This window comes from Bemisia tabaci, chromosome 7 (assembly GCF_918797505.1).
Source record: "Bemisia tabaci chromosome 7, PGI_BMITA_v3".
Lineage (NCBI taxonomy): Eukaryota > Metazoa > Arthropoda > Insecta > Hemiptera > Aleyrodidae > Bemisia > Bemisia tabaci.
The window spans coordinates 20,405,119-20,431,520 of NC_092799.1; the positions used below are offsets into that span (position 1 = coordinate 20,405,119).

Sequence of the window (26,402 nt, forward strand, 5' to 3'; positions counted from 1 at the left end):
ACTACGTGTGTTTTTTTAATAAAACATGGAAAGTATGCTTTTCCCTGCGCATTGATTTTTAAAGTAGTATTTGCCTGCAAGATTGCGATTGTGCAGTCAGTTAATTTTCAAGTTACCAATGAAATTTTGTATCTACATCATTCTTTGCCGCAATGTGCGAGAATTTCAAATTTTCAAAATCTTTTGAATTTCGTCCAACAGAGGTACTGAAAATGTACCAAAGTTTTCTGTATTTTAAAAGTATTGATTTTTGGCCAGTCTGTTTTAATAGACACCCAGATGACACACGTCGATGTTTCTGCGGCTCTGACAGGCCTGGTGTCAATGCTCATTTATCTGGTCTGATTAAGTGTCTTGCTAGGAATTTTTTGATCTGCCATGCTACTGTGAATGTTTAACCACCAAATTTTTGCACAGTAATGACATTTTTTGTGCTTTTCGCATTTCTTAAGCAATCTATATTTTTATTTCCTTGCTGAAAATTAGTATGATAAAACACGGTTATGGTTTAGATAGTATTGGAGAACCATTTTAAATAACCCAAGATTTCATCATTGGTCTAATAGACAGAGTTAAGGAAAACTGTCTCACCTACATTGCAGTGTTTCAACATCTCACCTTCTTTTTGATTTTTTGGAAGGAAACCCACCAATATTTCTACGCAGAAATTCTTGCAATTTCTCTTGCCCTTACTAAGATTATGTCCACAAAATTTTATGTAGAAATATTGGTTGGTTCCGCTCCAAAGTTTTAAAGTAGAAGATTAGATTTTGAAATACTGAAAGTTGGATGTGACTGTTTTGCTAAACTCTATCCAAATATCTTCCAGATGCTTCATAGTTCTCATTTTTACAGTGAAACCATGATAACTTGGTTGGATGGGTAACCTGTTTAGTCGATACAATCTTTTGGTCCCGTTTATCATCCACACAACACAATGCTAAGATAATCAGGATAACTCAGTATCTTCGAAATAGGCAGCCACTTAACTCAGTACAATTTCTCTATCCTGACTGAACTCAGTAAGTACATCTCGGTCTAGATGCAAGCTGACTTATCATGGATGCACTGTATTTTTTAAAAGGAGATCTAGAACAGCACATTAATTTGAGTTTGTTTTTTGCAGCCACCGGTGCTATTCTATGGGTATTAGAGGACCCATGTCCTCGTTTGGATGCTTTACCTTCCCCAAGCTCCCAGCCCGAAGTCCCTCGCTGTCAACGTTGCTGGGTTTTCTGTTAAAACAAGCTCTATCTCAGTATTTTTAATTAAAAAATAATATTGTATTATTTTCATTAAATTAGCAAGTATTTATGATGTTTAATTTATTGCTGTTGTTACAAAACATTTTTATCTTTGTAGACCTAATCTATAAAAAACGAGAAAGCATATTTATTTTAATGTTGTTGTATCACTGAAGTTTTATTTTAAGCTCTCCTAGATGTTTGTTATCGGAAATTTTCCTTTGCCATCTTTTTTAATCAGAGCTGTTATTGCTGAGTCTAAACCAAGACAATAAAGTCAGGACTTTGTCGCCTCTTCAAAAGTTAGTTACATATATATTTTTTTTATTGATTTTTACTGCTTAGTAGAAATGATTACATTAATTAGTTTTCCATAGAGGATTTTCACTAAAATCTAACTTGCGCCAAAGTTGAAGTGCTAAGACTGTTACTTTTTTGCCTGAAGTCATTAGTTTAGTTTCAGTTTTTAATCCAGCTTATTGATTGCATTTCATCAATCCGTTTATTTTTTAACCAGAATTACTGAGAATCCTATGATTATGGTCCTCTCTTTGGCATGAGTGCTTTTTCAGGTGTGTAAGGTTGGTAAAAAATAAAATAAATATTTTTTTCCAACTATGGTATCGACAGTGAAGTCTCATTTGGTCTTCAATGAAGGGGGGCAACGAAACCTGAAATCAAATATTTATCTAAATATATTCCTGATAAAAATCAAATATATGTATTGTCACAGACTTTATAATTCACTTTTCACATGGACTTTCTAGACCGCTTTGCTACCAAGTTATATGCAACACCTTACATTCTTATGTAATCTGTTCTTGAAAACGTTTACAATGATGCATCGCTACTGTGAGGAATCTTGTGTACTTAAATATCCTTTATTTAATCATTGTTTTGTCTTACTGTAGACAGTTTTTGTTGTAATACCATAAGTCTAATGAGAATGGCAAAGTTAATTTCAATATTTTCTTTCACCTAGGAGTATGATAATTTAAGCAGACAGCAGTCATTTATAGCAGCAATGATATCCATATTATCCATATATGCCGACCATTAATGCCATATATGTCCATTATTTTATGAGCTGCTCAAATTAAATGATCTAAAACCATTTTGAAGTAAGTGCTTCTGATCACCAGAGAAGAAAAAAAGTGCTTCGGTGCTAAAAGGAAAAAAATTAAAATAAACAAATAATGAAAGATGAAACATCTCTAATTCTCCCAGCTCTTTCACTCTTCTCGTTTTATTGTCTACCAAGTGATAAGAACCTGCTCTCTCTAAGCACTGAAAGCATGAATCAACACTTTACAAGGATCCAAAATTTCTTTCAGCAAAGTAGAGAAATTGCTTTTTCAGTGATTATGATAGGGCAAATTTCATTAATTTCATCTATTGTTTCCCGATCTTTGTGTACTTTTAAGTGTCAAAATATTCTGCTTAAGCTTAAAATCTAATAAGTTAATTTTTAGTCAATTTTTGGTATTTTCATCATTCAGCATGTTGATGCATGAACACTGTTCTGATCATCCCAAGGATCGTATTAGCATTTTAAAAATTTTCCTCTGAACTAGTCCGAAGAAGTTTCCTGTAAGTTATTTCATCGCTGGTTTTTAATTTTTAAGTTATAGTACGACATTAATTATTTTCCCCCCTCCTGTTCATGGGTTTTAAGTTCAGGGTTGCCATAGTCGATGAACACCAGGGAATGTCAGAGTAAAATTGTTAAACCACTTTGATTCACTTTCTAGAATAGCTTCGACATTTTGAATAACAAATCTTGGGAGAAAACTATTTAAAACTATGTCCTTTTAACCATTCGGCATATCCTTGATTGGAAGGAAATTTTATTAAAAAATGTCAAGGAATTGAATTTTTTAAATCCTGTGGCAACCCTGTTAAGTTATTACGCTGGCTTAATATTTCATGAGGTTCCTTTTGATTGCCTGAGAGGAGCTAAAATATTTAGTCACAAGTGGATGAGTTACTGGAATGATGTTCCAAAAGTCTAATTTATTTACAAGAGGAACCATGTTGAGTACTTCTTTTGCATTTTTAAGTGTTGAAATTAAAAATATGTCCTTTTTAATATGTCATGTTTATTTTTGATCAATGTACTGAATGAAAGTGAGAGCAGATATTATTGTAGCCTTTGGTTTTTGTTAAATAAAAAAGATTTGATTCTGTCTAATTTTTGTGTTCCTTACTTTTGTTTAGGAACTGAACTTCGTTGACCAGCCCAGCAAAAGTCACGGCTGGCTCAAGTCACCAATAAGGAGAGTATAAAATCGGCTGAGTGATTTTCGGTCATATGTACTCGATTTATGGCCAACTCTAAGTCACCTTTGGACCGAGGATGATGAGGAAGTGATATCTAATATATTGACCGAGCCTGACATTTGCTGGTCCTGCAGCATCATGCTGCCCTATGTGACCAAAATTTGAGGCCTTTCATTCAGGAAAGTGCCAATTCTGAAAAACAATATTTTTTCAGGAGATAATGAAATACTTCTCGGGAGGCGGAAGAGTTGACGCAATGAAAAGGCTCATGGTGCTTAAGTGGATCATTGTGAGACTATGTTGTTCAAAAGTTTTCAGAATGTTCCAAACATTTTTTTTCCTACAAAAATTGGATTAAAACTTTTCAGAATTGACACCTTTTTGGAATGAAAAATGGATGCTGGAATGATGTTTATATCCTTTAAAAAACTGAAATACAGAAACGAATCATAAAAAATAGATTTCTTGATTTTTCTTGTCAAAAACAGAACTTCACTGTTCACATTATCAATTTTTTTTATCTCATTTATTTCATTATTGAGGAGAGGAAAAAAACAACTGTTCCTTGGCTTTGGAAGTCGCAAACCATCAATTTTATTAAATTTGGATTATTAAGATTTTTATTTTTAACATCTTATCTTATTCTATTTATTTTTTATTAAAATTTTAAGTTAAATTAAAACTAATAATTTTCAAAATTATAATTAAATTTGCTAATTTAAATTTTAATAAAGAAGAATAAACTTATAATTAAATTTACAATTTAACCCTTTTATCAGGCACGTATGGTCCAATGACCGTAGGTTGCTTTAAATTTCTGACAGAAATGTTTTCTAACGCTTCAATCAAATAAAACACAAATTTATTGAGTTGCATTAACTCGTAAAATCAGTCATTCTATTGATTTTGTGCTCCAATTTCTTGCAAAACTACAAACCTGATATCAAAACTTGGCTGTTTTGAAAACGCCTTCAAATGACGCGTGATACCTCACGCATTCCGGAGAGTTCAAATAGTTGTATCATTGCGCCTTAGAAATGCGACGGCAGATTACAATTGAAATAGCCTTCATACACGCTAGTCTTGTCGATTTCCTTTGACATTTTAGTAGTCGTGAATGCATAGCTGAAGTGCGCTCCAGCTAGAATTGTATTTAGCAAATTGGTGGTTTTTATATGAGGATTAAAAATAAACAAGTGGTACGGAACAAAACAAAAGAATATGAACTATATAATGGACCGTAGGTTGATTTAAATTTCTGACCGAACTGTTTTCTGACGCTTCAATCAAATTAAACAAAAATTTATTGAGTTGCATTGACTCGTAAAATCAGTCATTCTATCGATTTTGTACTCCAATTTCTTGCGAAACTACAAACCTGATATCAAAACTTGGCTGTTTTGAAAACGCCTTCAAATGCGGCGTGATACCTCACGCATTCCGGAGAGTTTAAATAGTTGTATCATTGCGCCCTAAGACTGTGACGGAAGATTACAATTGAGGACACCGCACCAAGAACAGCCTATAGGCGTATAGGTCGTTATTACGCCCATCTGCTTTTCGGATCCTACGTACCCTGGACTATGCTGTGGTAGCGATAGAATATAGATAGGTAACGGCTCGAGGTCAAAAACCTTTTTTTTCCGAGTTAAGTCAGGCCTCTGGATCGATGGGTGCAAGAACGACCTATGAACGGGCCTATAAGGTGCTAGTTACCCCTTCCTTTACTCACCATCGATATTCTTTCATTTTGCGTTAATCATACGTGATTAAAATGATTTATACTTCAAATTGCCACCAAAATGACTGTTGGTCGTAATAATGGCCTGTAAACCGCTTTTTTAAATTAAATATATGAGAGTATAAACCCAAAATGTATCGCAAAATCTACCCCGCATCCTTCAATAGAAGTTTTTTTGCGAAATTTTCAATGCGAAACTTACGGACACTTACACAGAATCACAGTGTTGCAGGAACGATGAATTGGATCGTATTCAGCAAAAAGGAACTTGCGCAATTACAGTGTTTCGGAATCGTCGTGCAACTTCTTCTTTCCTTAGAAAAATACTCAATATTTGTACAGTATTAAAATTTACACGATAATTTCCCTTGGAAAATAACAATTGCTTGGTGTGAAGCAAAATCTATTTCCTATTCTCATAAAGATATTTCTTCATTAAGATATTTTGGATAGTTATGAAGAGGCATCATTTTTACAACACTGTAATCGCACTGGTTCCTTTTTACTAAATGCGATCCAATTATTATGTCAATATGTGGTAAGTTTCACCATGTTGACCGAAAAATGATTTGCACTAGATTTTTTTTTTTCCTTTGAAATTCGAGATTGGGTAGGGGATGTGCAATATTTCAATGAGAAAATAGCTTTTTTTCAAATAGACATAACTTTATTTCATCAAGAAAAATAAATTGGAATCTGAAACTAATTCACAATGGTTCACTTGCGCTTTTTCACAATGAAATAGAAAGCAGGTTGTAGAGCGTAGGGTGAGTTCGAGTTGACGGGGTAAATTCAAGGGTCATTGAGGCACTTGAGACGGTTATAATTTGAGAGCAACTATGAAGGAGGAGAAAAATCAACCCACTCGGTTGAGTGATAGGTACCTCGAGTTAGGACCAGGACACTGAGGGCAGTGCACTGTCTGATAACTTTCTTGTTTACAGTTTTAATGCAAAAGCGAAGATTAATTGGACGTATTTCTACCAAACAGACCTATGTGCAAGTGAGAAATATGGGGTACGCTCGTTAGTTCTCTTTGCGTAAGAGTGAATGAGAATAATAAAGCGCCAGTGACGTCAGCGGCAATGATGACGCCGCTCCGAGCCGGGACGCGAGGGAAAGATCGTCGTCGGGGCGATTTAACTCATGAGCCCTGTCCACAACGCTCTCTTGCCATGCCCGCGGCTCATGACTGCCGCATTCAGTTGGCACATAGGTCTGTTTGATAGAATGTAATATCCCGCTTTTCCAATTCTTCAAAAGGAATCACGCCCACTTTTACATTGCTTCTTATGCAGCTTCGACAAGCACACTCCATATTTCTCACCTCCACATAGGTCTGTTTGGTAGAAATACGTCCAATTATCATATACCTAAAATTGGATAGAGGTCAGTGGCGAGGCATGAATATCGATAATTCCCCATTGGAAGCTATGGTGAATCCATTATTAACATGTTTGTTGCGAACACCCTGTTCATCGATCCTTTTTCATGGGTTTCAATGGCAGAACAATGGATGTATAGCAAAGCACGCCACGCCACTGATATTGGCACAATTAAAAACTTTAAATTACCTTAATTGACTTTTGCATCTTTTTATTGCCTTCCAGTTTTTAAGTTAGTTCCTCAGCACTTTGGGAGATAATTCGATGGTCAATAGATCAATCAATAATTTCTGGATTTTAGTACATTCCTTAAAGACCTCCATGCATCACATCACGTTTTGTTGTACATCAGGTTTTGCACACAAAATTTGACCGAGAAACATTTTGAAATAACTCCAAAAGCACAGTCCGAATGAATATCCCAAATTGAAAGGCAGAATGATTTGCAATATTTACTCAGTCCTTACTTTTGGAGTTAAAAGTTTCTCGGTTTTTTGTGCTCTCTGTCGTACTACAATGTGATGTGATTCTCAGAAATTCTTCGGAAATTTCCCAAAATCCAGAGATTATCAAATGATGGCTCGACTATCTATCAAATTGCTTTTCGTGCCAAAAGTGATGAAAAACTACCTTAATATAATTAAAGTTACCATTGCAAATCCTACCTCTGATTGAGGACACTTTAATTACTGGTTTTTGTACGCTAAGACTGTTTAATTACTGGTTTTTGTATCAGACTGTTTTTTACTTTCTCGCTCCCATAGGGTAGAGAGGAAGTATTGTCATCCTCCAAGAAAAAAAAAAAAAAAAAAGTTGAAATTTCATCATTTCTAGACGTTTGAAGGTCCCAGGAGTAAAAATAACCATACTTGAAAAAATGTGTGTCCGTCCGTGTGGCGTCCCCCAAATCTGTGTACAGCGATATCTCAGAATCTATCTGTTCGATTTCATTCAAAATTGGCACAGGACACCATATCTATGGTCTCCTTATGCACGTCCAACGATTTTGAGGTACGCTAAAATTTGGGGGGGCTACGCTCAATTGTCCATTTTTAGCAAAATCACACGGAAAGCTCATTTTGAGGGACTGTAAATTTTAAAAAATGCCTTTAATTCTTTAAAATTGGGCATCAAGCACATCACCTGGGTCATTAATTTAAGATCCTAAAAGATCTTTGGACTAAACTCAAAATTCAAGGGATTACGAGGCCCAAAAGTAGGGCACTTTGCTCCGCGACATTCCACAAACAACTCATTTTCAAAGACTGTAAATTTGAAAAAAAATGCCTTTCATTTCTTCGAAAGTTGGCATAAGAGCACCACCTGGTTCAATAATGTAAGTTCCTATGAGGTCTTTGGACTAAACTAAAAATTGAAGGGTTGCGCGTCATATAGCGAGGAGAGCACTTCGGTCACACGGAGAGCTCATGGACTGTAGATTTTGAAAAAAATGCCTTTAATTCTTTGAAAGTTGGCTCAAAAGCACCATCTGAGTCATTAATTTAAGTTCCTAAAGGATTCTTGGACTAATCTCATAATTGCAGAGGGGCCGATAGGAGACGCTCAATTCTCTGATAAATGAGTCGGAACGCTTCTAGATAATAGCAGCAAACGCTTTGAGTCAGGTGAAACCTAGGAATTCAAATGCATTATATAATGCATCATATACTATTTCCAAAATTACTCCGTAGGTATACACAAAGCAAAATTAGACAACTAATTAGGTACATACTCACATTACAAAGGTACAATGAATCATCAAGCTAACGCCAAGAACTGACACTTAGATCTTTATTAAAAACTAATATGTTTGTTGTTAATGAATTTAGAATCCCGGCAGATTCCATCTTTTGCGGTTCCTTTTTACGAGGTACTAAGCACAAATATAATATAATAATTCGGCACAAATATGACTGATTTAATGCTTGTTAATAAAGGAGGTTATAATTGTTATAACCTGTTTGTTGACGTTTGTCGACAGCAGCAAGGAGATCGCGCGCAGCGCTCTCTATTGTTTTCGCTTTGAATTACGGGAATACGCGGTAAGGAGATGGCGCTCCTGGCGGGCAAGTGGTGAACCTTCCAGCAGGTAGATTCGCCCGCCAAATTTAAAATTTGGGAGATGCTAAGCGAAAACCGTTTAGTTTTAAGACTATTTGAACATCGAATAGTCATTCTACCCATTCAAGTAGATATTTGATGGCTTTTGACCGTGCTTAAGGAGAGATTATAATATAAAATCGTATCTGAAGTATGATGTCAATGAATCTAATGGATCCTAATGAATCGTAGAAAAGCTAAGATTTTTACGGATCGCCATCTTTGACAGGAGACTTTGTTAATCAATTACATATTTAATTGAAGATGCCTCATAAAATCAACAAGTCGAGTCCGAATATATGAATTCATCACATATCGCGAAGACATTTACAATAAAGTTCAGTGGTTTGAATAAAAATTTCATAACTATTATCCTGTGATCAAAATTCCGATCAAACTTTATGATTTTGTAAAATTGGCAGTATTTTTCTAAATATTCCAGTAAAAGTGTCTATGCCGGCGCGAAGCGCCGGCTCGAGCGAGAAAGTCCCGTGCGGTCTCCGCACCAATCCGCTAAGCGGATGGGAGGGGCGAAGCCCCCCAAATGCCGGCGCGAAGCGCCGCGCATAAATTGGCCGGAGGCCAATTTTTTTCTCTGTAAGCACTGTCAGGTTGGATTAGTCTGCAGCTCTAATTGCATGCCTAAAAAATGACCATTGAAGTGTCCCATGAACAGGTTACAGATTAATGTAAACTAAGTACGCTTATAAAACTTAAGTTTTGGAACTATCCCTGTACATTATATAAAAAATTTAATTTCATCAAAAGATTGACAGACCACTCACACATAAATTTAATAGAGCAAGTATTGCTGATTTTACAACTAAATATCACAATTTTATCAGTCTTACAGCTATATGATAAAAAATGTATAAGGTATATATTTAACAGAGGGTGACAAACAATATTAACAACTGACCTGTTCAACATCGCTTATTAAAAAGGGTGACCTTATGATGATAACTCAAAAAACAGTTTGTTCTCATGTACTTATTTTTTCCCTACATGAAAAATGTATTTAACTGAAGATGCCGAACACACACAAATGTAATTTATCTGATGCAGGTCAGTGTTTCTTCCTGATAATACACAATGTTGAAAATGGAGGATCAAATTCATTTCCTTACACATGCTGTAAAGTTGAATCATCACTTGGTTGTACACACCAGGGTGTGAGGTTTTACTAGCTCTCATTGCAGTGAACAAAAAATATTTCTAGACGCAAGAAACTCAAAATCAATGGAGTCTATGCTGTCCTTCCAGGAAGCAAATTATTTCTGGACCCAAGAAACACACAAAAAAATAAGTAGATGCATCTTTCAAAATTTTAGGTTTGTATCACAAGAATTTTATGATAGGATTGTGGAAACTCCTCTTGAAGACAGGGCTGAACTAAAAGCAGTTCCTTGATTTTATCTTTTGAGTTTTCAAAATGGAAAAACTAAAAAGTTTGTTGAATTAAATGCAAAAATCATCGAGAGATTTTGCTAGAAAAATAGCCCAACAATTTTTGAATTTCATTCAATTTTAAATTAATTGAATTATACTCGCAGATTTGACGGAGCGTGCATAAAAATTAAAGTTCAAAATTTAAAAAAAAAAGACATGAAATTCTTGACTTTTGATACTACTGAACCCAAGAGTTCAGCAACAAAAGAGGGAACATTTAAAATGGCTCGTTGAGAATTGCTTTCTTGCTTCAGGCTGTATTTTTGAGAGCTTCCACATTTTTACTGAGGACAACTGATTGTACATAAATCAAATATAAATATGAAAAGAGGAAATGAATACTACGGACCTTAGGTATTGGGTCTTGGTATGAAAATAATTTTTTTTGTATAAATAAGTGATTTCACATCTTTGAATAAGAGAAATTTCAACTTTATGGCTGAAATCGCTTTAGAGGTTCAAAAGAATTTAACCAACCAAGCAGTCGAACAACACAAGTGGTACAATGAGGAATCGGATCACAAAATACTGTTTGAAAAAAGCTCAAAAAGTATTGCTTGGAAATGCAATCATCCATGTGTAAGGTATAGCCTCTGCTTTAGGCTATGATGAATAAACATATTTCAGCTACAATAAACCATTTTCTGAAATTTCATAAGCTTTGATAAGAGAATACTGGTATCTTTTGTCAGAAGTTCAAATTAACATTTATAATTCAAAGTATAATGAAGTTCAGTTAACATTTCTCTGTAAATTCGATCGAAATGCACAAATAACGCCTGTGATACTTGGGCCGGAAGGTGACAAATTAAAGATGCCTGATGAATCTTCTCCTCCGTCAGAAAATCTGTGACATAATATGTATCACGTGCATAATTGAGGAAATCCTTCATTTGAGCAAGGTTGAAATTATTTTCATGAAATCTTCAGGGATTTCAATCAAATTAACACATACATTTTGATCGAATTAACCATAATTGACACTATTTGAGCTAAATATAATATTTTGGGGAAGATAAATAACTTATTACAACTTATAAAACAAAAACTTGGTTATTTAAACATCTACAATTAGTTCTGATAGAATGAAGATTTCCATTGAAGGATAAAAAGCATTTCGGAACATTTGACAAAAACTTATTATAGCTTTGAAAAATTCAGACATCACTTTATGAGGATCGTTCAGTTTCATAAAAACACCAGCTGTTACATTTAAAAAGATAACCTGAGAAAACATAACACTTCCGTATTGGAAATAACAGCACTGGATGAAAGAGTGTCATTTGAATTTTTAATCAAGCCTCAACAGTGAGATATTTTCTTGCGCATGCTTCGACTTTAATGTTGACACATGGGTCCTCTTTAACTTATAGTAATGCTGTTTGGGTATGTTTTCCATGTATTAACGGTGGAACTGCAAAAACGCTTATCTTGATTTGTGGTACTGAAGACATCCTGTTATACTGTATTTTTTAAAAATAGTGTTTTTTCCAGAGGAAAATCTCTACTTTTAAAAATAAATAGAAAAATATGCAACGTCATTTCTTGAAAACTTCTCTGAATTTCTTCTCTGTGTGAAGAATATTCTCTGAAACTTTTGAGCCATGAAGTTGATTTGCTTGTCTTTGAAAGTAACAAATAGGAGCGGGGATGTTGAAATGTCGTAATCGAGATGTGCGTTTCACCATCGATATATATTCTGAAAAAAAATTTCCCTACCAGGATTCTCAAGACTTAACTAAATTTTAGAGCAAGCAGACAGGTATGCGAATTTTTCTTTGGCGAGAGAGAGAGACACTTGGATTTAACCAAATTCTCAAAATTGCTTGAAAGGATTCCGAAAGAAAACTCCAAAAAATCCAAGAGAAGCTATGGAAATCAAAATGATACTAAATAATGAACACGGAATTTCAACAAAATTTACGACGTGAACAAACAGGAAAATCTGATTATAATGTCTATAATAGTTGTCAGCTACCACAAGAGTGACTTCCTACAAAATTAATGACAGCATTAAAGTGTAGCTGTTGCTTTTGGTTAAATAAGACTGATGAAAAAATGATGTCTCTGACTCGTGGTTAATTCTCTGACTTGAGTTACCACTACGCTTGATTGACTATACAAAAAAGTCCGGTAGCAAGCAACAGCAGGGGCACCCAGTAATGAATCTTTGGCTCTTAACTACAGACATACTCAATTTCAAAAATTAAGTACATTTCAAAATCATTCGATGGAAAAAATAAATACATAAACAAAACAAAATATTTAGAATGACAAATATAAGTACAGATAGTAAAATTAATTTTGTTCTAAGTGTTACTGATGCAAAAGAGAAACAACTGTTTTAAAAGGTGGTCACAGGATTAATTTTACAGTATGCTCACTTTCAGGCAGTAAACCTTAAGAATGGACCTCGAAAAATATTAAAAATCTATTTATAAAAAAAAATAAAGAATCAAACATGTTAAAATAATCTTGAATACAATATGCTTTTACATGACGTAAGCATCACATTTTATTAAATTAGGAGATGCATCAACACCTAGTTCAGTTTTTGAAGAGCAACTCTTTGTAAATTTCCTTTGGCAACTAGAATTCAATGAATCAACAAACTTTTTGGCCAATGCTTATACAAGTACTACTCCGATATCATGAAAAATAATACCACTTTCAAAATGATAATAATTCAATTCATAAAATAACACAAAAAAAGTATGAATGAGTTGATGGATTGTGGGGGAGGGGGAATGAGGGATCGAGATAAGCTTCATTCAATTCATGAGAAAAAACCTAAAGGGACACATTTTGATGAATAGCCGCAAGATTAGGGATGATGAAAAAGGGTGCTTAAATAATTCAGTCATTTAAAAAAAAATAAAACGGGGCAGTAAGATAAATATGTTATTTGGTGTCTTAAATTCCTTATTCTAACGTTTCATCTGCGTACAAGATAAATGAAGGAAAATGAGGAGTGTCGAAAACACTTGTAGGAATATACAGATTGATACAGTTTCAAAGCAGTAGTGAAGTGATAAAGCAATTTTGGCTTATTTTTTTGCTCCAGATAATTGTTCCCAACTTCATTTCGCATCTGTTAGAGGCAACTTCTGTCTTCCCGTGATTCAGGCTTAGGCAGAAAAAGAACCAAACATCTGATCACTGGAAATCAATTGAGACTTGACAAAGCATTCGTTTGTGTCTATACTTTTATTTTTTTTCATATTCTTTAATCCTCGCCTACTCTTCACTTAGGGCTTAGAACTTTCTAAATGGAAACAAAATTGAAAAAACTGCCGACTTATTTTGAATGCCACATTTTGATCAAATTATTAATGGGCAGAGGAAAATAATTTGTTGATGAAACGCAGAGGGTTAAACATGGAATCATCTTAGATTGATGGAGAAAGCAAGAAAAAAAAGGAAACACAGACAACAAACAATGTAAGAGAACATTTACAATTGCTATGCACACATCCCTAAATATAACTATAAAAATATAAAACAAAGATAAATAAAGGCTTATATTTACATTCATAAAAGAACACTATTAGAATTGTGGGCTACTAGAAATATTTAAACGGGAAAAATTAATTTCATTTTGGAACTCGTCATTACATAAAATTATAACTTTCCACGTAATTAGACGACTATAAAATGGTTTCATTTTTTTTTACTCTTAGCACTATCGAATACCCCGATGATGACTATCGCACCCAATTAAACCATTAAATCTCACTATTGACTCGTGATTTTGGAGAGAAAGAAAAACATGGAAATACATTGATGATTTTGTAACCTCGAGTCTCAAAAATGGATATAAAGTCTATAGAAATCTATCAGAAATTAAAAATGTAGGGAAGGCAAAATTATTTGAAAGTAAAAAGGCAGAAACATTTTAATTTACAGGGTCGAATTTTAGATGAAAACTTTTAAAACGGGGTGTAAAATAGTGATTAATAACATTACTAAAGATGAAGAAAGAGCAATTGAAAAAAAAGGATAGGAAAAGAAAGTTTAGAACGGAATAAATCAAGAAATAAAAAAACACAACTCGGTAAGTCATGAGAAAATAATAACAGTCTGCGAGATACATCAGGGCAGTAAAACGCTTAAACCGGGGTTAACACTGGCGGTAAGCTTAAACTCATCCGGTGAAGTTAACAAACTTTAGCACCTGACTTCACGGGGTAGAACCACAGCACAACCTTTTTATTTTGGTATAGTTCTAACAAGACAAAGTAACTCAATGACAAATTATGAAAAAAATAACTGATTGATAATTTTCAAAACAACAGACCTGCTGCAAAACATGAGTCAGCTGAGGTAGACGGCAGGAACAATTGATCGTTGATTTGGCTATGCATCATACATTGATGCACGGCTCATTTGGCGCTGCTCGCACTTCTGCAACACGGTTTGCATTATTGTCAGTTCGCTGACGGGACTGGCACTGATATTCCATTAATTCCACAACCTGGTTAGTGTTTCTCCACGTAAGCAGAGTTCTCCAGTGAAACCTGAAAAAATGAATGAATTCATGTTTGATATTTGAATCTAGCAGATACTTTCGCCGCTAAACAACGCAGCCTCCATTGGTCTTTCTGCACCCTCGGACAACTGGATCGCATTTTGTAAAAAGGAACCACTAGCATTGCAATGATGCTAAGATTGTGCAACTTCATCCTTTGCAATAAAATTGCGAAAATCGTGAAAAACTATGAAATTTACATGGTAATTTTTGTCTTAAATTCTCAGTTTTTAGCGAGTGAAATAGAAACTATTAATGGATAATCGGGTTTTTCCTCCAAGAAGTTGCACAATCTTAGCAACATTGCAATTCTAGTGGTTCCTTTTTGCAAAATGCAATCCAACTGTCATTGCAAACTGTCTTGGTTTTTAGGAGCTTGCGGCACCCCTGTAAACTCTTTGGAAAAGTTGATTTGGGCATTCATATGATACTAGGGAAAAACCGTCCCATCATCACAGGAAGTTAAAACATTAGTGATTCTACTTACAACGAGCTAAAATTTTAGGGTTGCTTTAATTTCTTCATCTTTAAAATCTCTGACTTTTTCTACTTTTCCGTAACTCAAAAACTTACTACGTCCCTGACTTTACCTGACCTTTCAACATAATTTTCATCTACATACTTTATCTCAGAAACACTGAAAAAACCCTAAAGTTTGGACAAAATTTCCTTGATTCGAGATCAAATTATGGAAAAAGGCATTCAAAGATGGCTCAATTCATCGGTTGAAAGATGATAGGCCCTTAAAATGTCCAGAAGGGATAAACAGTTGAAAGATCAGTGGTATGTTAGCGATTGATAGATGTGTCAGAAATTCCCTGAATTTTCCCGGTTACCTAGAATTTCCTGACTGTCCTGGTTATCCAGACCTCTGGCGATGCTGAATTTTGGCTTTAATGATGCATTATGTTCCGAGAATCTTCCTGGAAACAGTCTATGACCTCGAAAATAGAGATGAGATTTATAATTGAATAGACGTATGCAAAAACGTCCGTTGTCCAATAAAGGGTTTCATAATTGCAGTGGGTTTCTTTTGTCCCTCAACACTGATGAATAGGGTCGATCTCTTTTGTAAACGTTTAATTACACTTAGGCGATTATTTATAAAATTTATCTACATTCCTGACGTCTTAAACCATCTTGTGTCGTTAAGTTACAACAAAATTGTCCACTCAAATTCTGAAACACTGTCTTGGACATCGGACGTTTTCCCATACGTTGATTCAATCACCACACTGACACAGATGGGCATCATGCTATTAAGTTTCCTCCCAAATTCAAAGGGAACTGGTACACACTGGTATTGTGTACTATATATTGAAATAACTAAGAGCGGCAAATGAAAAAGTTCAAAACCACACTAATAAGTACTCACTTGTGCATAAAATTGTCAGTAATGCGTTTGCTTTTCACTGGCTCCACACTTTGTTATCCTCTGTGCAAATGATTCCCTGATTGTTTTCAGGTCTTGTGCTCTGCTTCAATATACAGATTTGTAGATTCGGGTGTGTCACTTATCAATCTTTTGCAATAAGAACAACGACACACTTCTTATTTTGTTTGAATACTATGTTCCCTACCCCTGGGTTGAAAACCAAGCTCTGAAACGTTTTGATTTCCATTTATTTCAGCTAGGAAAAGCTAGGAGTGTATCTTGGTTTTAAAATGTTTCATAAAGTATAATTTCAGGTCGATTTTGTAGCTAATTAAATAATTGAAAAGGTGAAATATGAATTAATATAAGAGATGAACTAATACCTCAAGGTGACAAAACACCACAAGATGAATGTGATAAGGAGGAATGCAGATAAAACAGCTAGTCCGATTCCTTCCCAAACACCGTGTTTCATGTAAACAATGGAGCCCACTCCGCAGAGATAGACAGAGATGAAGCACAATGGAGTAAGTAGAAGAAGACATAAAATATCACCGTAAAAACCATGTGGACCATGTATGCTTTGTCCATTGCAAAACCACTGAAAAAATTGAAAAAGAAAAAAAAATGTATCTAGAGCGGATAAATTTGTTTCCTGAGTTTCAAACAATGGATTTGTGATGGAAGCAGGAGACTGAAAAATTGTGAAATTTCACTGATTGCCTAAACAAATGGTATTTGAGATAAATACTAGGATTGTGGGTTAGTGGCCTAACATTTCCACACAGCATAAGTATAACAGTTGTTTTCAATGTAAATTTTAATGAACAAATCATTTTACAAAAAAAGGCTTCCTTCGCTTATTAAAATCCGACCAACCAGAGGCCAAATGTCATGTGAAATAATCAAGTTATGGCTCCAGCTGGACCTCAGCCAATCAGCAAATGAAGACTCTCTCACCTACCTACATCACAACAGACTGCAGAGGGGGGTTGAGTCCAGCGGTACGTAACAAATCCGAGCTTGGGGAAAAAAAACGTCCAAGAAATTGAAAATCCCGCCCTTCTTGAATGCATGCCCTTTTTGGCGCGGTACCCAGCCAATGCAATGTAGGTTGCAGTTAACATATTAAATTGTTCCGGTAAAAATATGAATAAAAAAAATCTAATCATGAATTTTCACACCTTTGTTGATCTCTTCCCCTTGTATTTCTGCCAAACATCTCCAAAAAACCCCTAAATTTTTTTCAAGCTGTTTTTTCAGTTAGGCCAGCGCTACGTAATTCAGAAGGGGAGGGGGGCTCAAAAAATTGGAAAAAGTGTGTTAAATAATACTTGAACAGTCCCCATTGGAACCAGACAGCATGCAACATGTTGAACTTTAAAACATTAGCTAACATTCTGTACTGAGAAAGAGCAGTATGTTCCAAGCAAAGGCAACAACCGATCGTTTTGACTAGCTATTGATTTTTTGCGCAGGAAAAATTTGTTGTCTCCTATACATGGAGGAACGTATCTCAATGGTGCTGTTTCGGTATTTCTTACTGAAATTTTTCTTTAAAGCGAGAACAGCCACAAGAATTTGCCGAAAATATCCAGCGATTTTTGTTAAAAATTGCGGGAAAAGACACTACAGTTTGTAGACAAATCTGTGCAATGGTTCTCCCTTGAAGAAATAAAATGTTTGTAGAATAACTGAAACAGTGCAGACGAGATACATTCCTTTGTGCGGGAGACGAATTTTCTCACATACCCACGAATATGCATATGCAATGCAAACGTGCCATACCTGGAAAATAGGTCTTGCTCTACGTTTTGTTCTGAAGTTGTACTTGCAAATCTCACAATTATCTGAATTTGATGTTGATAACCATTTTTCAAGGCATGATGTATGCACAACGCCCATTGAACCGATGCATTCACATGGAGAAATCAGTTTTTCAGAAGAATCATCTGTAAAAAAAAGGAACCAATTGTGTCGTTTAAGCTGGTGCTTTGAGAAGGGAGGAGGTTGGAAAGTTATGTAAAAAGTAAGCAGACAAAACTTGTTGTTCTTATGATATTACAAGAGTTCAGCCTGTCTCAGTTGAGGGACTATATGCATCAGGCTTTGAAGAAATATCTAGAATTTAGTACAACACATAAATCATTTTTGGTTGAAAGGACTACACACTCAAAGACAAGGAATTTGGCATCAGCTCAATTTCGAGATTTTTGGATACAATGTTTCTTAAAATATCCTGAGTTAGATGAGGTTTTAGAATCGAATTTTTTTGCCAATCTCAAGGAAATTGGGTCTGAAAAGTGCTTTTTCCAGCAGTTTAACAAGTTTCATCACACAGAGAAGTGGCGCTGTTGCTGCACCAAAGATGTGGTGCCTTCTGTTTTGAACTGAGTTGGTAGGCCGAATACTGCGCCTCAGGCTCATCTTCCCGGCTGACTTGAGACGAGGAAAAAGGAGCTTACTCCTTTATCACCTACATTTTCCCACTTAAAATACATGTAAAAAAGCCAAAAAACGCACTTTTCAGGTCCAATCTTCTCAAGATTGATTTCAAAAGCTCATCTTACTCAGGAGTTTCTTGAGGAACATCATTGAAAATTAATCTACTATTAATATTGATCGATTAAATTTTTTGTGCCATTCTTTTTGTACTCTATTCTTAAGCTAGGAAGGTATATTGAGAGGTATTAGAGGTATCTGTACCTATAGGAGGTATTTGAGATTGACTTTCTGTCAATCAGCTTTTTTGGAAATGACCAAATAAAACTTGAAAAGGGCCATTGGATACAGTCTGGACTAGAAATAAATGTTACATATTTCCTCTTCAAGATCATGCATAGAAAACGATTCACACAAAAGGAAATTTGAGGATCAACTTATGAACTTGATATGAATAAGTATTTATAACAAAGACCAAATGGACTACATTTTGCAATTAGGACAACGATTTATAACTCAGTTTAAAAAAACGTAAGAACAATTAGTTTCCTCATAGATATATGCGTTTTTTTATGGATGTACTGGAAATTGTTTTCAATTGCAAAATGTAGTCCAAATGAAAGGTTAGATTATATAAATGACATCATATGTATTTTTTTAATTTAACCGATGTTAATAATGAACACCTATAGTTATCTTAATTAGGAGTTTATTTTTTAGACTTCCCTGTGTGTGAATATTTTTCCTATTGAAATTTGGAGGAGAAAATACAGTTCGGTAATTCATACTTTGTCTGAGGGTTCATTAGCTGGGCTGCATTTTGCAATTCTGCACTGCGATTTCTGGTTCATCCGTAAAAACACATATGTCTGTGGGGAAATTAATGGTGCATACATTGCTTTTACACTGAGCCAGAAATTATAGTCCCTAATTGCAAAATGTAGTCCAGTTAGAAACCAAGGTGGCAATGAAAAAATTGTGTACCCTGGATTTCTCCACAAGTTTTTTTTAGACGCTTCCTTGAAAAAATGTTTAAACTGAGTGATCAGCAAGATCTAACAACAGAAAACACTGACCTTCATGACAGATTCTACAAACAGGCCCTACGCTGGTAAAACTTTTGTTTGGAGAGCAAGACTTTTTGAGGTGAGAAGCTGAATTCGGTAACTGGAGCAAGGTTGAGATAGCAGTAACACACGAGGAAGTCTTTTCAATGATTGTTTTCTCCTGTAAAAAATACATGAATGAGAGTTAAATATTTACTAAGCAAACCCATCTGGGAAGCCCAATAAAAGGTAGAAAAAAACTAAAATACACGTCTCCATGTGACAGGGGAATCAAAATTGGCAAAAACAGCCAATGTCCGATAGAGCTTTGCAAATTAAACTAGGGCTCCTTCATGGTACTTACTTGCCATCTGAAGCTTGTCTTGGACGTTAGAAATGAAAAATAATTTTAATTACAGCCCAACAAATACAAATAAAACTTCACTAGGGACATTGAAATCATTGATCTGTGTTGTAGAGGAAAACAAACTGGCACTTAAAATTCCGAAAACTGAGATGAACATCCAACATTTTTGCCCAAGCTGATAAAATTGTTAGGAAAGATCCAAACACACAAGTTCATCCTACTTTAAAGTCAGTTGTGTACAGCAAACTAATAGCACAACTCAACTTGTTGTTTTGAGGATACTTATTCACATCCTTATCACGAAGACTGGTACGCATTGGCTGCAGGGATCCTGCTGCATAAAAACTGCAACATTTGCACGATAAGTATCCATTCTGTTTCGATCTTATAAGTTCCTTCCATTAATAAGTACAGCCACAAAACTCCTGAGCTATCATTCAATAATATACGAATGAAAAATAATTACCATCTTTTCTCTAAATCTCTACAGGGAACTAAAATATTTGTGAGCCGGTGATCAAGAAAGTTGAGAGAGTAGAGGCCTTGATTCAACCTTAAAACAGGAAAATGGAAAACCCAAGATAAGAGAATCTTGAGAGGAGTGAAAGTACACACTTGTACACGAAAAAACTTAAATTCTAATTAATACTTTAAGTAGCACATGCTTACATCTTTACGAATTCTAGGAGCGTGCACATAGGGTACGTTATCACTGGATGAAGGATTTGGATTGTTGACGTGCGAGCTCATTTTCAGACGAACAATTTCACAAATGCATGGAAATCAACGGCGCCTCTCTCCTCCTCTGCACAGGAGAAAGTTTCGATGAAAGAATTGTTTCAAGAGGAGAAAATTTACGAGCTAACCACAAAAAGACGTAATAAGTTGCACTAAACACGTGAGGTAAACACAAGAACGCGATCACTGAGGTAAAAAGTACAGAACCAATATTAAACCTAAGCACCAAGATATTCATGGAACATACTTTGAAACGAATGTAGGAAGAATTAAACATAAAACTACATATTCAATTAACAAACGATAAAAGAGGAGTGTAAAGCTAGTGATAAGTTTCCCGAACAGCTGATTTGGAGAGGAGCCGACTTCATCAGCTGATTAGCTAAACAACCATCATTTGATGACATCCGATGACCGTTGCTTAGTCGTCAATTAGATGCGTATATAACCTCACTTATTTGTTTTGGATGTTTTTTGTGAAGTGAGTGAATCTCGAATCTCGCTGTAACTCAGTTTCTTTTGGCTCGCAGTCCTCGTATTTCTAAGTTTAAGTACCCATGTTCATCGCAAAATAGTTCAGTGTGAAATTTTTAGACCGGAATACACTGTAGAAAATGTGGCTCGCCAGAAAATGAGGCTGTTTCACAGAGTGGGAAGCTCTGTATTTCTCATTCTCATATGTCTCGGGTTCGTAGAAAATATTCAATATTTATCTATTTTATTGGAAGAAGTCTGGCAACTTCTCAGTGTTCATACAGCGTTTTTCCTTAGTGCAGTTACACTTTTGTCAAGCTCGTTTCCACACCACCTTAGGATAGACTGATCACGTAAAATGTACGGCGCTGCTCCTAGCGGTAGAGCTTTTAGCGCCTTTTTTTAATGTGGTATCGCCATCAGCCCTAATCCACAGAAAGAGAAAAAAACGGAACTAACTTACCTATGCCGATGCAGCCCCATTGGTCACGGCGTTTTTCATTAGTACAGTTGCAGACGGAAGTAGTGCCCCCTCAGTAATTTCAAACATACATTTCTCCACTGAAGGAGAGAGAAAGAGAGGAAGATACCCTTGTTGAAGTCTTACCTTCGGTTGCGGGAACAAGCGATGATCCAGCAGCAGCAGCAGCACCTGAAACAGAAAGAAAAAAAAAAAAAAAAAAAAAAAAATTGACGATCCTGGTACGCTGCAGATGATCCTGGTACGTTGGCGGCGGCCTGCCCCAACCCCGGCTTCCGGCATCCAGGTTCCTTTCCCCCCTCCTCCCTTTTTTTTTTTTTTTTGTTCATGGCTTGCTGAGATCCTCCGGGGCGTAACGGGGGGGGGCAAAGAGACCCCCCTTGCGGGGGTCGGGGGCAGGGGACGCCCAACGGATCCTTATGGGGTCCAGAGAGGCGCCCCTGCTGGCGACGGCGGCTCCGGGGCGTTACGCTCCGGAGGATCTCAGCAAGCCAGTCCCGAAAAAAAAAAAAAAAAACCTGCTCCTCCCCCGTGATCCTTCCACCGCCAACCCTTCCCCCCTTGAAACCCTATTCCGCGATCCTACCCAACTCCACAGAACCCCCCCTCTCCCCGGGAACCCCCCTGGAAAGGAAACCCTACTCCCCGAGCCATCCCAACCCCACGGCACCCCCCTTTCCCTGGGAACCTCCTCCCCAGGATACCCTACTCCAGGATTTTTCCCAACCCCACGAACCCCCGTTCCCCCGGGAACCTCCTCCCTTATCGAACCCTTCCCCCAGCCCGTTTCTTCAGCCGCTTCTTCGTTCCCGCTCTGAAACAAACAAGGGATATCAAGAATAATTAGCAAAATTTGCTTTGATTTGTGTGAAAATACAGTTTTAAAGAAATCTCAAAAGCAATTGGTGATGCTTCTACTGTTAACTTTCATTATGTAAAAAGGAAGTAATTTTTCTGGCTCATCAGAAAATTCTGCTCCCTTAGCGGCATTGCTTACCTCCTTGAAAGCAATTTGACCTATGAAGCGTCTTGTTTTAATTTAATGAAAATGTTGTTTTTTTCCAGTGTTTGTCGCTTCACATTTGTCGGGTGTTCTCCCTCGCTGGATAGCAAAACATCCTCTGAAAATGTTGAGCCAAATGACCCTGCCACCAAGGTAGGTGACGACAATTTGACTTCTCTTTTATTTAACAGGAACCTATGAAAGAGACCACTTCACCAATTTTAATCAAATCTTTGGTTTTGGTTTCAATAAACATATAAACGTTGATGTCTAGATTAGCTCACAATGTGAAACTGACAAATTTATCCCAGAAAAGTTTCCTGTAGGTAGTGTTCAGAAGTTATGCATGCAAACAATCTACATATTCGGAAAAAAAGCGGTTTCATGTATCAGTGAAATCTGGCTGGTAATCCAGGATTGTTCGAAAGGTCTAAGAAAATATATGAGGATTACGTGAAAGAGGCGCAAGGATTGCGCGAATAGCAACCTTAAAATCTGCTACAGGAATGCGCGAATTCAAAATTAAGTTAATTTTAGGTAGAAGTTTGGCAAGTGGCAAAACAGGGAACAGTTGGAAAATAAACGCATTTTTATGTTAACGTTAGTTTAGGTAAGTTTGTTGACCAGTTGTTTGTTGAACGATGTCTTACCTTCTGATGATAAATGAAGTGAAAAGATTGAATAATGGTCGTGGGTATTCATTATCATATCATTCTTGACTTTCTGCTCCAGTTTTTACTATAATTAAAGGGAAAATATGTATCCTCATTGTAACAATTCAGAAATTTGGATTGCATTTAATTTATTTTTGGTTACATTAAAAGAAAGTAGAACGAACGAAAATATCGCGTCGAAATTGTCGATACTTTTATTTGATATCATTTAGGTAAATTCGAGGATAGTTTTCAGAAAAACTGTGAGTAGCTTTTTTAAAACATTTATTAAAAATAAAACTTAAAAGTGGTGCGCAGGGGCGGACTGGCCATGGGGGCGTGGAGGTGATCGCCCTCTAACAATTTGCCTCGGAGGTCCCGAAGGGGCCCCCGCGGCGAATTTTTTTCGAGTCATCGTTTTTTACCTGTAATGTTGTAATTTTCTTATCCTTTTCAATCACTAAAAGGCCCCGAATTCCTTGAAAATTTGTCTCTAGGAGACATGGAAGGTCGCCAAAAGCATTTGTGATGAAGGGACCCCCGATGAATCCTGAGAATGGGTTATTTTGAAGTTCAAGTACTGTAGAATCCAACTAGAATAATGCCTACGTGTTTAAAAAGTGTGAAATTTTCAAAATTTACCGGGGGAGGGCCCCCGGACCTTCTTAGGGGGGCCCCCGAACAACAGGAGGGGCCCTTACATTTAGGTCTTCTCCTAACTTTTCGACTACCAGTCCGCCCCTGTGTGCCGCTACTGCAGTTTTGACCGTTAAGGCCGTAGTTTAAGGCCGCCAAAGGCAAGATTGTATTTCGCTGAGATAATTTCTGCAGAATAATTAAAAATTAAGAAGCAGGAATAATTTAATTAAATAATAAAAGGAACTCAAATCTAAAGTATAATGCAAAACAATTTGGGAAATCTCGTCATGTAAATACAGAAGATTCGAAAACGCCTTCAATTATGGCGTGATACCTCACGCGTTCTGGAGAGTTCAAATAGTTGTATCCCTGCGCCTTAGCAAGGCGATGGAAGGTTCATATTGAAGGAGTGTCCCCGCGTTGTTTTTCGATTTTCCTGTGCCGCTACTGTAGTTTCGGCCGTTCAGGCCGTAGTTTAAGGGCGCTAAAGCCAGGATTGTATTTCGCATAAAGATAATTTTTCCATTTTATTTAAAAATTAAGAAGCAGGACTAATTTAACTAAATAACAAAAGGAACTCAAATCTACAATAAAATGCGAAAAACTAACGTAGTTTAAATCGCTAAAGCCAGGGTTGTATTTCGCAAATGGATAGTTTTTGCAGAATAATTAAAAATTAAAGAGCAGGAGTAAATTAACTAAATTATAAAAGGATCTCATATCTACAATATAATTCAAACAAATTCGGAAAGTCTCGTCATGTAAATACAGAAGATTCGAAAACGCCTTCAAATGAGGCGTCATACCTCACGCGTTCTGGAGAGTTCAAATAGTTGTATCCCTGCGCCTTAGCAAGGGATGGATGTTTAATATTGAAGTAGCGTCCCCGTTTGGTTTTTACGGCTTTCCTGTGCCACTACTGCAGTTTCGACCGTTAAGGCCGTAGTTTAAGGGAGCTAAAGCCAGGGTGTATTCCGCAAGTGGATGGTTTTTGCAGAATAATTAAACATTAAGAAGCAGGAATAATTTAACTAATTAATAAAAGGAACTCAGATCGACAATAAATGCATACAAATTGGGAAAGTCTCGTCATGTAAATACAGAAGATTCGAAAACGCCTTCAATTGAGGCGTGATACCTCACGCGTTCCGGAGAGTTCAAATAGTTGTATCCCTGCGCCTTAGCAAGGCGATGGAGGTGTAATATTGAAGTAGCGTCCCCGTTTGGTTTTTCGGTTTTCCTGTGCCGGGTACTACAGTTTCGACTAGAGTACCTTTATAGACAGAGTATGGCCATTTCTGTTCCGGTTTTTCATTGGTCGTGTGAAAATAGGCTGACAGGATGTTCTTACGGCCGTAAATAAACAAACAAGATGGCGGTTATCAGCAAGTAAGATTGAGGCCATGCACATCTTACATACTCCTGTGATAAAGGTGAAAGGCGATTTAACAATGTTTTCGCGTGTTTTTCGTGTGTTATTCGTAGATATATTAGTTTAAATTGTTACTGCCGTATAATTGAAATTTTAGTCAAATTTAGCTTCTTATTGATGTTACGGTGAGCCGCCATCTTGTTTGTTTATTTACGTGTTGTTTTGTTGTTTGCGTGTTTTTCGTGTGTTATTCGTTGATATATATTAGTTTAAATTGTTACTGCCGTATAATTGAAATTTTAGTCAAAAGCTTCTTATTGATGTTACGGTGAGCCGCCATCTTGTTTGTTTATTTACGGCCGTAAGAGCATCATGAAGCCTAAAAACTCGTTGAACAATCAAAAAGCGGAACAGTTTTCCTGTAGGAAAAAGATACGAATGACCATACTCGGTCTATATAGGTACTATATAGGTCTATATAGGTTTCGACCGTTCTGGCCGTAGTTTAAGGCTAAAGGCAGGATCGTATTTCGCAAAAAGATAATTGTTGCAGAATAAATAAAAATAAAGAAGCAGGAATATTTTAACTAAATAATAAAAGGAACTCAAATCTAAAGTACAAATATACTGCAAAACAATTTGGAAAATCTTGTCATGTAAATAGAGAAGATTCGAAAACGCCTTCAAATGAGGCGTCATACCTCACGCGTTCCGGAGAGTTCAAATAGTTGTATCCCTGCGCCTTAGCAAGGTGATCGAAGGTTCATATTGAAGGAGTGTCCCCACGTTGATTTTCGGTTTTCTCGTGCCGCTACTGTAGTTTCGACGGTTAAGGCCGTAGTTTAAGGGCGCTAAAGCCAGGGTTGTATTCCGCAAGTGGATAGTTTTTGCAGAATAATTAAAAATTAAGAAGCAGGAATAATTTAACTAATTAATAAAAGGAACTCAGATCGACAATAAATGCATACAAATTGGGAAAGTCTCGTCATGTAAATACAGAAGATTCGAAAACGCCTTCAATTGAGGCGTGATCCCTCACGCGTTCCGGAGAGTTCAAATAGATGTATCCCTGCGCCCTGCGCCCT

The 26,402-nt window shown here is 36.3% G+C and overlaps 3 protein-coding genes across 5 annotated transcripts in view; 2 read left to right on the forward strand and 1 right to left on the reverse strand.

Annotated features, from left to right (window-relative positions):
* Positions 1-3,435, forward strand: part of LOC109029618 (uncharacterized) — a 98,349-nt gene extending 94,914 nt beyond the window's left edge. For all 3 annotated transcript variants that reach the window (XM_019040154.2, XM_072303033.1, XM_072303034.1), the window contains one exon: positions 1,127-3,435. The gene's annotated coding sequence lies outside the window, so the exon portion shown is untranslated. The remainder of the gene's footprint in view (positions 1-1,126) is intronic.
* A 2,475-nt stretch (positions 3,436-5,910) lies between these two features.
* Positions 5,911-21,030, reverse strand: LOC109029672 (E3 ubiquitin-protein ligase MARCHF3). Its single transcript, XM_019040249.2, has 5 exons — positions 20,627-21,030; positions 19,621-19,771; positions 17,891-18,054; positions 16,486-16,703; positions 5,911-14,716 (listed from the first exon to the last, which is right to left on the reverse strand). Exons 1-5 carry the CDS (start codon positions 20,705-20,707, stop codon positions 14,563-14,565), a joined length of 768 nt encoding a protein of 255 aa, XP_018895794.1. The 5' UTR covers positions 20,708-21,030; the 3' UTR covers positions 5,911-14,562.
* Positions 21,031-21,179: 149 nt separating this feature from the next.
* Positions 21,180-26,402, forward strand: part of LOC109029628 (SUN domain-containing ossification factor) — a 65,203-nt gene continuing 59,980 nt past the window's right edge. The window contains exons 1-2 of the mRNA XM_019040170.2: positions 21,180-21,382; positions 22,716-22,806. Coding sequence (XP_018895715.1) covers positions 21,327-21,382; positions 22,716-22,806 — 147 coding nt within the window. The 5' untranslated portion in view covers positions 21,180-21,326. The remainder of the gene's footprint in view (positions 21,383-22,715; positions 22,807-26,402) is intronic.